Below are 12,031 nucleotides of genomic sequence, written 5' to 3' on the forward strand. Positions count from 1 at the left end.
AGCAAGGCAGCCACCCAGGCTTTTGCCTCCTCACTGGGAGCATGCCAGCCAACCTGGCTTTCGCCTCTCCAGTCCCTGCTGGGAGTGAGCCAGCTGCTGCCATTCTCAGCAGGGAGCGTGAGCCTCAGTGCAGCTAGGCTCCCAGCGGGGAGCCAGGCAGGCATAGTCCGGCTGAAAGTGGGTAGCCTGGGTGGCAGCCCAGCTGGGAGTGGGGAGCCAGGACCCCGGGCGGCAGCCCAGCTGGGAGTGGAGAGTTGGGACCCTGAAGGCATCGAGCGGGGAGCCTGGGCGTCAGCCCAGCTGGGAGTGGGGAGTTGGGACCCCGAGGGCCTCGAGCGGGGAGCCTGGGCAGCAGCCCGGCTGGGAGTGAGGAGCCAGGACCCCGGGCGGCAGCCTAGCTGGGAGTGGGGAGCCGGGACCCCGAGGGCGTCGAGCGGGGAGCCTGGGCAGCAGCCCAGCTGGGAGTGGGCAGTCAGGACCCTGAGGGTAGTCGAGCGGGGAGCCTGGCCAGCAGCCTGGCTGGGAGCAGAGAGCCAGGGGCAGCGGGCAGTAGCCCAGCTGGGAGCAGGGAGGACTTTCTTGTCAATTTCATGGCTCTGCATGGACATGGACACTGAGTCATCCTAACTACACCAACATAAGCCCTACGCCTCTCATAGAGGTGGAGTAATGTCAGTGTAGTAGGGCACTTACATCAGTGGGAGCAAGGCTGTAAAGTGTACACTGACATAGTTAGGTCTACATAAGCTGCCTTACGTCGACCTAACAAGTGTAGACGAGGGCTTAGTAACTACAGGATGTGGCTCCCAAAGGATGGCTATTGCTCCTCACAACTAGCTGTAGCATAGTGTATCCTATATCTTGAGAGATAATTAATTCCTGGATCTCATCCCCTTCCCTTCACAATTGTGTGGACCATATCCTCTCCCATTTACAATCACATGGCATACCAGTGGAAACTACAGCAGTTTCTTACATAGCAGTTAATACCCAGGAAGTGTTTAATGTATTTTTAGCTGTCTTAATGCATTTCAGCAGCTGGAAACAGGGAGACCCAGCACCATTTGACCCAGGCAACTCTCCAGAGGCCTGCAGACCACCAGTGGTCCTTGAACCCAGTCTGAAAACCAGTGAGCAATAGTTAAATCTCAACTGAGTTTTTAAAAAAACTCCCAAACAAAACATCCTCTCACTTTGTCTGTTTTGGGTTGGAGGGTTTTTTTTCATTCATGTCAAACTTTCTTAGAATGTGAGTTTTGACTGGGGATCAGAGGATAGTTTTCACCCTTATTGGCTATGAGCCCTTGCAGAATCCTGTTGAATTGTGCAAAGGAATTAGAATAGTAGCTGGAGTAAAATGTGTGTGTGGGGGGTAACTATTCATATTCTGTACATTGAGAAATTTGGCATATATAATTTTTTCCACAATCCCAGTGAAGACATTTTACTTTAAAGGCCCTTTCATCTTCCTCTGGCTTCTCACTGTATTTAGTGTTCATTTAAGCCTGATTAATTGTGATGTCTTCTTGTGAAGACATGGGTTTTAAAAAACAAGAAAGGGGAAGAAAATATGTGAAGATATAATTGTGTAATGCCTTTGTGGCTGGAAAAAAATAAGGGAAATGAGCAAAATCTGCAGTTCACATTTACAGAGCCAACTGTTTCCTGAAAAGCAAGGCCCCAGTCTCACAAAGGGACCTACATGGTGCACAAGGGTCTTTCTGCATCAATCCAGTGGCAGGATCAGAGTCTAAGTGAGAAAATGTTTATGGAAATTGTAAGTGTCCTTATTTATTTTCAGCAAAGGAAGACCAGCTAAATCTGTGAGTTTCACACAGGATTTCCCTCTCAAGCACTTTGGGGAAAAGAGGCCATCTTAGAAGCTATCTTCGTGGGCTGAAATTAATCAACAACAAAAAACCTACTGGTACTTTAATTAGGCTTGAAAATCCCTGTTCAAAATGATATTTTGTGAAAGGTTTTGACATAAACATGGGCCACATACCTCTTTTATTACTGATTTCCCCTCCCCCCCCTTTTTTTCCACCTGGTACACATAATGTCTCTTTATTGTTTTTGTAGGTGCTTTTGTATAAAAAAGTGTTTCAGGAATACTGGTAAAAAATTTCAGTGATGAAGAGCCTTCTGCGTTTTGTATGTGGGGACAAATTCTGATATCCTTACTCAAATGTTGTAGTAGTACCTTTCTTTGCAAGTAGACCCTTCTTCCTTTAATGTGACTGTGCTGTAATAAGTGCCCCTCAGTGTAGGAAAGTAATCTGAATCTGGCCCTTAATCTCCAAATATTGTGGTGGAAAATGCTATAGATGACTTAGTAGGAACTGAAAATTTCAGAAATAAGTCTTCATCCACCCTTCCTCTTCCCTGTTTCAGTAGTGGTGGTGTGGACCACACCACCACACCTCTTTGCAGTTCTTCATAAAAAATATGAATGTGCAACAACGCATGTCCTGCTCCTCAGTTAATTGTTTTCAAGATTTATGCCACATGGCTCACAAGTCCAAGGTTAGGGTTTTTCAGGAGTAATATATTCAGAGAACTGCAGTTACTGACAAATAACCTAGTTTTATTTGTATAGTTACCAGAGAATAAGACACCTTTTTCTTCTGGGAACAGTTGTAATTAATTGCCCAGTAACTCCTGTTGTTGCTAACTGAATTATATCCTAATAACTGAGGATGAGTTCATGTGACTACTGTACATGCAACAATAACCTGTAATTTACTTTTCTAAGAAATAATGTATTATATTAAATATTTAATGTTTGACATTAAGTCCTAACATTTTTCTGGAGGTGGTAATGAAGCTGACTGCTATTGAACTTCTATTATATAATATTTTAAAAGCTACATTTTAACCCATTACAGAAGAGCTGTGGAAACAGAAGTGATACACTGCAGTGTTTGGGGGAGGAGTGGAGGTGTATTGAGAATTTCTAAGCTCATCAACTTAGTCGAAAATTAATCTTTTAATTATAAAATGAATGGAATGCTGAGCATCAAATGTAGCATTAAGGTGGTTGGTCCAGTGTCTCACAAATATAGACCACAATTATAAACAAAAAATAACACCCCAATGGCAGAATGGAGAACATTCCTTTGGTCATCTTTCCAGTGTGGAGCGAGGAACAGGGAGGGAAGTGCAGAGGGTGGAACATCTGAAAGTGGATGAGCCACAGCAATACATAAACTTGCAGGCTTCCATTCTATTTAAAACAGTGACTCAGAACATGGTGTGCAAAGCCTATCCTGCCTGTTCTGAGGAATCTCCACTTGGGAAAGTGGGGTCTTCGAGATCCTTCCCCCTGCAGAGAGGGAATTGGGCCATCAGTGGCTGCCCCAAAGGAGAGGAAAGGGACATTGAGTGCCCTAGCGTATCATCAGCATCCTATATCTGTATGAAGAAGACAGTGGAAGGGATCACCATGCAGTTGTTTCATCACAGTTGTCGGGATAACCCCAGCTAACTCTGTCTGCTCGGTTCTGGATTTTTTGGGTTTTTTTGTTTTTTCTTTTAAATAGGCAAAATTTTTCTATTTTTCTCCCACACTCCATGTTATTAGTACTTTCATTCCAGTTGAGCATTACATTTATATTTGGTGTCTCACTGTTTTTGCCAGTCCTTACTGGACCGAATAAAGAAACCTTGTGGAAAACCTTTTTTCATTTAGTATTTAGGCCCTGATTCAGGAAAGCCTCCTCAGTTCAGGATCGAATGTAAGTGTGTGTTAAAGGCCCATTGAAGTCAATGGGATTTATGCACCTTCTTAAAGTTAAGCATGTGCTCAAGTGCTGTCCTGAATCAGCACCATCATCATTCCTATGCCTCTTTACAAATTACATAACCTGGCTAACAAATGGCATCTTCACTGAGCACTTCTAACTTGGGAGCCAAATACTGCCTCTGGAGTCATGCAGAATATGCATGGCTCCAAAGTCCAAGGGACTAGTATGTGTTTCTCCTACGAGCAGATTTGGATCCATGCAGTGCTCAAACACACTGATGTATAAATCACAGTTTCACTAAAATGTACAGTACAGATTCCTCAGTGTTTAAGTAAGATTGGAAAGTTTGTTCCTTTTTGGTGGTTTCTGCAGTAAATTAGAACAAGAAATACCTTTCATTTACACTGCCATTACTGTGTACAGCCTCAACAATAGGTCTGACATAAACAGCCATTATATTTCTACCAGAGGTTGTATTTTGCTGTGTTAAGCCATTGATGTGTTTTCTGGCACACAGTATATTGTGTATTTAATGTAGTAAGAAGCAGAGATAATTGCCCCACTAAAGGGACCTCCATGCCAAATAGAAGATGATTCTTTTAAAATAAACCTTTGTGGTTTTGGCCCCTTGTTTGTGTGGAATGAGCGTGATTATAATAACTTTCTGAAAATATTCTCATTCTTGGAGTGTGATCCTACATCTATCTCTGACTCTTTCAACAATGTGCTATATTGAAAGATTAAAGTACATTGTACTGTGTTGCTACTGTAATTATTCTGCGTGTTTTAAGAGTACTACGACAAGATATTTGCTGGGACTATCACCACTTAAGGATTTGCAGTTGAAAGTTGCATAAGTATATTGTATACAAAGTTTTAATATAATTTTCTGTGCAAATAGCCTTTTTCCAGAGAACCAATATATTGTAAGAATTTATCATATATTTAAAGGGAATGGGGGTGGTTTTTGTTTGTAGCAGCATTTGTTGAGTAGAATGGCATTCTGTGCAAAGAGTTAGGGGTTGGATTTCTTTCCATTGTAGCTAATAGTAAGCAAAGTGGGGACTGGACTGCAGGCTTTATGAACCCAAAAGTGGTACAGTCTCTGAATACATTCCAAGAACTCCTACCTAACTTGATTTAGTCTTTTTGGAGTAAAGTCTAATTTTGTGGAGATTTAAATAGGGTGTAGGAGTGGTATTGTATGTTCTTGTTACATGTTGTAATTTCATTATTATTATTATTATTTATGTAAGTTTTTTAAATTGTTAGGTACTGTGCCTGGCATAGTCTAACTACTATAAACATTTATATCTAAAGTTATTTTCAGCCAATGGTACACTGTATTTGTTGAATTTTACTATATCGTTTTCATTTTGACAGTCCTAAAGGTAAAAGTAATGCTGACCTGACTACTCATTTGTTTTCCCTAAAATGCAAGAGAATTCTTTACCCTGTTGTAGTTTGAAGTCACACAAGCATCAGTCTAATAACACCTGCTAATCCTGTCACACTTTGTATCTTTAAAGTATTATACAATATTAACTAATCCTCTGAACTCCCCTTTGAGGAAGGGAGGGAGGTACCCTCATTTTACAGAAGAGGAAACAGAGACTGCATGTAACTTGCCCAAGGCCACACATTGAATCAGTGGTAGAGTTGGGATTAGAACCAAGGAATTCTAACTCTCATCTCATGCTTTGTGTGCTAGATTACACTGTCTCAGGCATTAATGAATATTAATATGACAGTGCTCCAACTGATTCATTTTGTATGTGCATTTGTGGTGTACTATTGTATTCCAACTGTTTTATTCCCTATTTAATTTTCTTCCAAAAGCTAACTGTTTTTAAAATAAAGAGTACGAGATCAATGTAAATTTACTTCAGAAATATCATTTAAACATTGGTGGACACTGGTGTTTTTCTCTTTGCAAAATATTTTGTGAAGTAAATGACCATTCAGCCAAGCTAGCAGCCGATTGGCATTTTGGTAGAATTGAGCAAGGTGCAAATGTTAGGTAAGAGAATAGAAAACAAATTTGAATGTACTGCATGCATTTCAACTACACTGTGTATTTTTGTCTGACATGTTTTCCCTTTTTTAATTAATGTGGCAGAATTCCTTGACAAGAAGTGCTCCACTTGCTAATGATTCTCAAGCACGAAGTGGTGCCCGTTTTCACACCTCATATGACAAAAGATATATCATCAAAACTATAACAAGTGAAGATGTAGCAGAAATGCACAACATTCTGAAGAAATATCATCAGGTAATGTTTTAGTTACTATCAGGAAATGGGAAGTGTTAAATTTAATTTGGAAAAATGTAAATGAAATTCTCTGTGATTAAGGAAAAGTTTTAAGTGTGTGCTGTTTTGGCTGTAGTGATGCTGCATTATTAATGTATTGTCAGTTAATTTCAGATTATTTTTCTTTGGTATGTCAAAAGATCTTAATAAGTGATTGTGAAAATAGAATCAGTCCAGATCATTTAGTTCATCTTCCTTTTGTGCATCACGCTTACAGTCTCATTGACTAAATGCTGCTTATATATTTTAGTAATACTGATTACAAGTGATGAATGTTACACTTTATTTTCATTTTATATATAAATGCATGTGTGTTTTGTGCATATGGAGAACATGGTGCTGGGTAAAAAGGCTTTATCTGTATGTATTTGAGGTAACCATGCTACTTGTGTGGCAAAGCCATGAGGGAATAATATGTCATCTCAGATGAGTGCTGATTAAAAACCATTATACCATGCCAAGATGTATTCTGTATATACAACATACTTAGCAGGGAAAATACTTAACAAATCTTTCAGAGAGTTTAAAGAAAATTGATACTATTTTTCATATCCCCACACCTGTTAAATCAAACTCTCTACTGCAGGGGTCGGCAACCTTTCGGAAGCGGTGTGCCGAGTCTTCATTTATTCACTCTAATTTAAGGTTTCGTGTGCCAGTCATACATTTTAACGTTTTTAGAAGGTCTCTTTCTATAAGTCTCTATAATATATAACTAAACTATTGTATGTAAAGTAAATAAGGTTTTTAAAATGTTTAAGAAGCTTCATTTAAAATTAAATTAAAATGCAGAGCCCCCTGGACCGGTGTCCAGAACCCAGGCAGTGTGAGTGCCACTGAAAATCAGCTTGTGTGCCGTAGGTTGCCTACCCCTGCTCTACTGCATAAGCCTTTGTGAGTGTGGGCAGGAGGGGTGGGGATTATAACTACATCTTAAAAATCTCTAAAAGTTTCCTACAAAGCATCTTCTTTCTCCTTCCTTCCAGCATTTCTTCACCCTCACTAACTCTTGGTGGTTTGGAGTGGTGTGAAGGGATTGGAGTGGTAGGCTTGGGATCTGGCTTTCTGTGTGGGGGGGTTAGGCTTAAACTTGAGTCTGAGCCTTGGTTTACTGTGCAGTGTAGACATACCCTAAGTGGCTTCAGCCTGTTTGCTAAATGCTGTGTTGCCAGCTCTTGTGATGTTATCATGCATCTTGTGATATTGGTGTTTTTTCTTAAAGCCCCAGCTCCATGAGTAATTCTCAGTATATGAGTATCTCAACTTCCATTTAAAAAGATAAAAAGCAAGCAACCATCTAGCAGCCCATATAGTTCAGGAAAACTACTTATAAATTTTAACTCTAAAGGCTCAAAACCCAGAAGGCAAATAAAAATCTCATGATTTTTAAGACAGTTTCATTATCATTGAGGAGTCCTGATTTTTGAATACTTGGGATTGACTGTCCCATCAAACCTTCTTGTGAGGAGCTTTTTGCAGTCAGCTTCCAGCTTACTCTGCCTGGTGCTCCAGTGCATGAACTCCCATTTGAGTTCAGAATGTCTTCAGGGCCTAAAAAGCTGCATATGCTTAAGAGCCACAGATTTAATATCCTCGCAGTTATACATTTTCCTTCGGCTCTGCAGCAGCATACTAAGGCCATCTTTGGATCACACTCCTGCAGTAACTGGGCTTTCTTTGCCCAAGACTGACAGATAAAGCTAGTCAGAAAAATTCTGACAAAACATTTTTTCAGCAGAATTTGCCAATTTGTCAAAATTGAAACACTTCATGGAGTTTGTTCAGTTTTGCCAAAGGTTCGATGGAAACCTGCCTGTTTTTTCTGCCACCAAGAGGGCTGCTGGGGAGCCCTGGCTTCCTGGATCCACAGCAGCCAAGGGCATAGAAGTCCTGAGAGCCCTGACTCGTAGCTCCCAGACATCCTGTTGCCCCAGGGTTTCTAGGGTCTATGGTTACAAGGCAGCCTGCCAGGCAGACTGCCCCAGAGCTGGGGCTCCTTTCCCTTTCACAGAGAATTCAGAAATGTTTGGTTTCTGTTCTGAATCAGAATGAATCCACATTTCAAAATATCAAAATCTTCTGCAAAACAGAATTACCTTTCTCTGTCCAGCTCTACAGACAATCCAAAAAGAGTCAGAGAAAGGACATTGCATAATAATTATATTACTTTACTTCAGGTTTCTGTGTTTGAAAGGTGTAAATCCCCAATGAGCAGAGCTGCTGCTTAGGCAGCTGTGAGGCAGTTGGAGGAGGGCAGGGGAAAGCAGCTTTGTTGAAGCAGCTCAGGGGCTGGAGTGCTGAAAGAAAGGATGGGGAGCCTACCATTTTTGCTCTGTTCACACCACTGTTCAATGCTTCAAACTTCCATCAGGAGATTGCCCTCGTGGTTTTTTGGACTCTTCCTATGACCAGGGCCGCCCAGAGAATTCAGGGGGTCTGGGGTCTTCTTGCCACCAAATTGCCGCCGAAGACCCAGCACTTTGGCGGTGGGTTCCGGGGTGGAAGGATCCCCTGCCGCCGAAGACCCGGAGCGAAAGAAGCTCCGGGGGCCCGGGCCCCGTGAGAGTTTTCCGGGGCCCTTGGAGCAAGTGAAGGACCCTGCTCCAGGGCCCCCGAAAAACTCTCGTGGGGGCCACTGTGGGGCCCAGGGCCTGGGGCAAATTGCCCCCCTTGCGCGCCCCCCCCCCCCCCCAGGCAGCTCTGCCTATGACTGCCTTAGCATTTTAACTTTTGACCTGTGAGTAATGTTACCTCCCCAGGTCAGGCATCTCCAGCCTTAATTTCTCCAGTTTTCCTCTTGCTCATGGTGTTTTGTTTTCAGTGATGTGGTTCATTCTCCTGTCCAGGGGCGGCTCTAGGAATTTGGCCACCCCAAGCATGGCGGCATGCCGCAGGGGGCGTGCTGCTGGTCGCCGGTCCCGCGGCTCCGGGGGACCTCTTGCAGACATGCCTGCGGAGGGTGCGCTGGTCCCGCGGCTCCGGTGGAGCATCGGCAGGCATGCCTGCGGGAGGTCCACCCGAGCCGCGGGACCAGCGGACCCTCCGCAGTCATGCCTGCGGGAGGTCCACCCGAGCCGCGGGACCAGCGGACCCTCCGCAGTCATGCCTGCGGGAGGTCCGCTGGTCCTGCGGCTCCGGTGGACCTCCCTCAGGCATGACTGCAGAAGGTCCGCCGGAGCCGCCTGCCGCCCTGCTGGCAAAATGCCGCCCCAAGAGCGCACTTGGCACGCTGGGGTCTGGAGCCGGCCCTGCTCCTGTCACTCCCAAAAAACAATGGCTTGGAAATGTAAATGTGCTTTTGTAACCCCTGTCTGCTTGATGTGGTGCTGTGTCCCCCTCTAGTGGCACCTATGCTATCTAGAGATTAATGAGTCAGCTACAACCTTAGCTAAGAGTCCTATGGCTTTTAGCTCTTGCAGTAGAGGCTCATACACTAAGCTTCAGAAGTCCCAGGTTCGATCCTGCCTCCTGACAACTGGGGTCTGTCAGTGTTACACTATGAGAATAGGCATGTGTTACGAACTGGAAATTCCTGAAATTGGAGTAGAAGAGCCTTATATAGTGTCAGTGAAGTGGGAAAGAGTGAGGAGAGTATTACATAGGAAAGGAAAGAGAGACCAGGGAGCAGGAATAGAAAGAGGAAGGATGAGGCAGCAGAGGAGATACAGAATAAGAGGCACAGACAGAAGAAGGCAAACAATGATGCTGAGCAACAGGATAAAGGTGGCGTGATCTCCCTTTCTTCATTCATAACCTCCTTAAAACTTCTGCAAAGTATATCAGTGACAATCAAATATAGGTCACTTACCAAAAAAACCAAAAACCTTTTGTCACTTCACAATTGACCCTTCAAACACTGGTTTATGGGCCTTCTTTTCAAACGTTTATAGATGTGCATAACTGTATGCACAAATGCAGGAGTACTGTGTGCGCGCACTTCTGGATCTGACACACAATGCAGACCTAGAAAGTTACTGGATGTTAGGCCTGATATCATGTATTTCAACTCACTTGCTATATTGATTGATGCTGCAAGAAGACAGCATTTTCCTCTGTTTCTTAATGCCAAGCATGTTGATGGTGCTTATTATGTAATACCAGTGATGGTGTGTGAGATTACGATAACCTCATTAATCCTGAAGCTCAAAATAAAAGCTGTGAGCAACTGCGGTGGTATGCAGGTAACTTTGTGTCAGGGAGGGAGCAAATGAAGAGAATGCAAAGCTTTGTCCTTTTTTTTTTTTTTTTTTTTTTTTTTTTCAACTTTTAGGAATGGGGGTGGAGAGGAATGCTTAAACTCCTTTCTCAATAGGAAGAAAAGAGAACAGTTTCTGCTTTGCAGCATCTGAGGAAAACTGGGAAAGAGTGATGCTCCTTCCTTCCAGCAGCCAGATGGGTGTGGAGGAGAGGCGGAAGGAGAGAATGAAGCTCCCCCTCACTCTTAATAGCTGGGGCAGGGAAAGTGGAGGAAAGAGAACAAGGCTTTTGCTTAGTCCCACCAACCTTTGGTATGTGGGAGAGGAGGCTTCAGATTGATCACATCTGTAAGCCAAGGCCATATGAGCATTTGAGTCCTTTAGTAGATTCCAAGGTCAGCATTCTGAGAAATACTAAGTACCCCATTTCCAAGCATTTGGGAGTGCTGCTCACTTGGGTACCCTCATCAAACCCCACTCAAAGACCCTCATTGCTGCTTTTAGCTAGTAGATTTATTCCTCTGACTAGCAAATATCTGATTTTCAGCCTCTGCCTTTTACTTATTACTCATCATCATCCTACTGGTCTTCACTTGAAATCAAACTATAAGTTTATGTAACATCTAAAAAACCTGTTCCTTCTGATATTCTGTTTCTTGAGAAACATTAACTTACAAAAAAATAGAATGCAGGAGAAGTCAGACCAAATGAACAGTTTTACATGTTTCAGTCAAAATGTTCATACTTGTGAAAATCTTCCTTCAATCACAGCACAAGCAAACTAGGAAGGCTGTCACATGTTTCAAGATCTGACATCACAAACCATTCAAACATTACTTTCATGATGTCATCACAATCTTTTGGTGTGTGTATTACTTCATAGTTACCTGGCTATATTATCCATGTTTGTTTCTCTCCCTCTGTATAAATACAATAGAAGATTAATGTATTTTTATTTTGCTGGAGATATACGCTGTCATTTTAGTAAAAGATGATACTGTAAAAGCTTCTTAGAGTTTGACAAATTAGCAGTTAAAATTTTTCTCTAATTGTAACTTGTGATTTTTTTAGTTTATAAAGCATCCAATCTTTGTATCATAGCTTTGATCTCAAAGGCATTTGATCTGTAAATCAATGCAGCAAACTGAAAGTGTTACCCAGTTTATTTGTCCAGTCAATTAATGGTAATCCTTATTATCTGTGAAGATAATGATACAATTTTGAGATGGTTGAACTAGTTAAAATTCAGATTACCTTTCAGAATAAAAAATCACTCCTTTCAAGAGTTTGACTGAAGGATGTGTCTCTAACATGAATGAAAAATCCTTGATGGTGTTTAGTTATGCTTGTATGGCATTTTTAAAATGTCGAGCTCTAAGTTAATACCTACAGTAATAGTAATTAATAAGATGTCTGCACCAGGGGTACATAGGTGGACTTTATACCAATTAAAAGGTGGACTTTATACCAAATATCGTAAGAATGGGGAGCATGCACTATACATGAGTGATTGTAGCCTGGTTGTTCAGGTACTCACTTGTAGGTGGGAGGTGCATAGTTCAAGTCTCTGCTCCAATGAATTAGTTATTATTAATGTGTTATATTATTAATATTGTTGACTCTTCAGTAGCTTGATTCACATGTTTGGAAAAGTGGGACTGGCATAATCTTTGGATATAGCATTAAGAATTAGATGTAAAAATACTTTCTGCTTCTAACATGCTTTTTACTGGAGAATTTCAATGCACTTAACAAATGTTATCTAAACTTCATAAACA

General features: G+C 42.0%; 1 protein-coding gene across 8 annotated transcripts in view; it reads left to right on the forward strand.

Moving 5' to 3' along the window:
* PIP4K2A (phosphatidylinositol-5-phosphate 4-kinase type 2 alpha) overlaps window positions 1-12,031 on the forward strand; it is a 194,382-nt gene that overhangs the window by 130,101 nt on the left and 52,250 nt on the right. For all 8 annotated transcript variants that reach the window (XM_039523547.1, XM_039523540.1, XM_039523541.1 and 5 more), the window contains one exon: window positions 5,866-6,018. In XM_039523547.1, the coding sequence (XP_039379481.1) occupies window positions 5,866-6,018 (153 nt within the window). The remainder of the gene's footprint in view (window positions 1-5,865; window positions 6,019-12,031) is intronic.

Source organism: Mauremys reevesii, linkage group 2, assembly GCF_016161935.1.
Source record: "Mauremys reevesii isolate NIE-2019 linkage group 2, ASM1616193v1, whole genome shotgun sequence".
NCBI classification, from domain to species: Eukaryota; Metazoa; Chordata; order Testudines; family Geoemydidae; genus Mauremys; species Mauremys reevesii.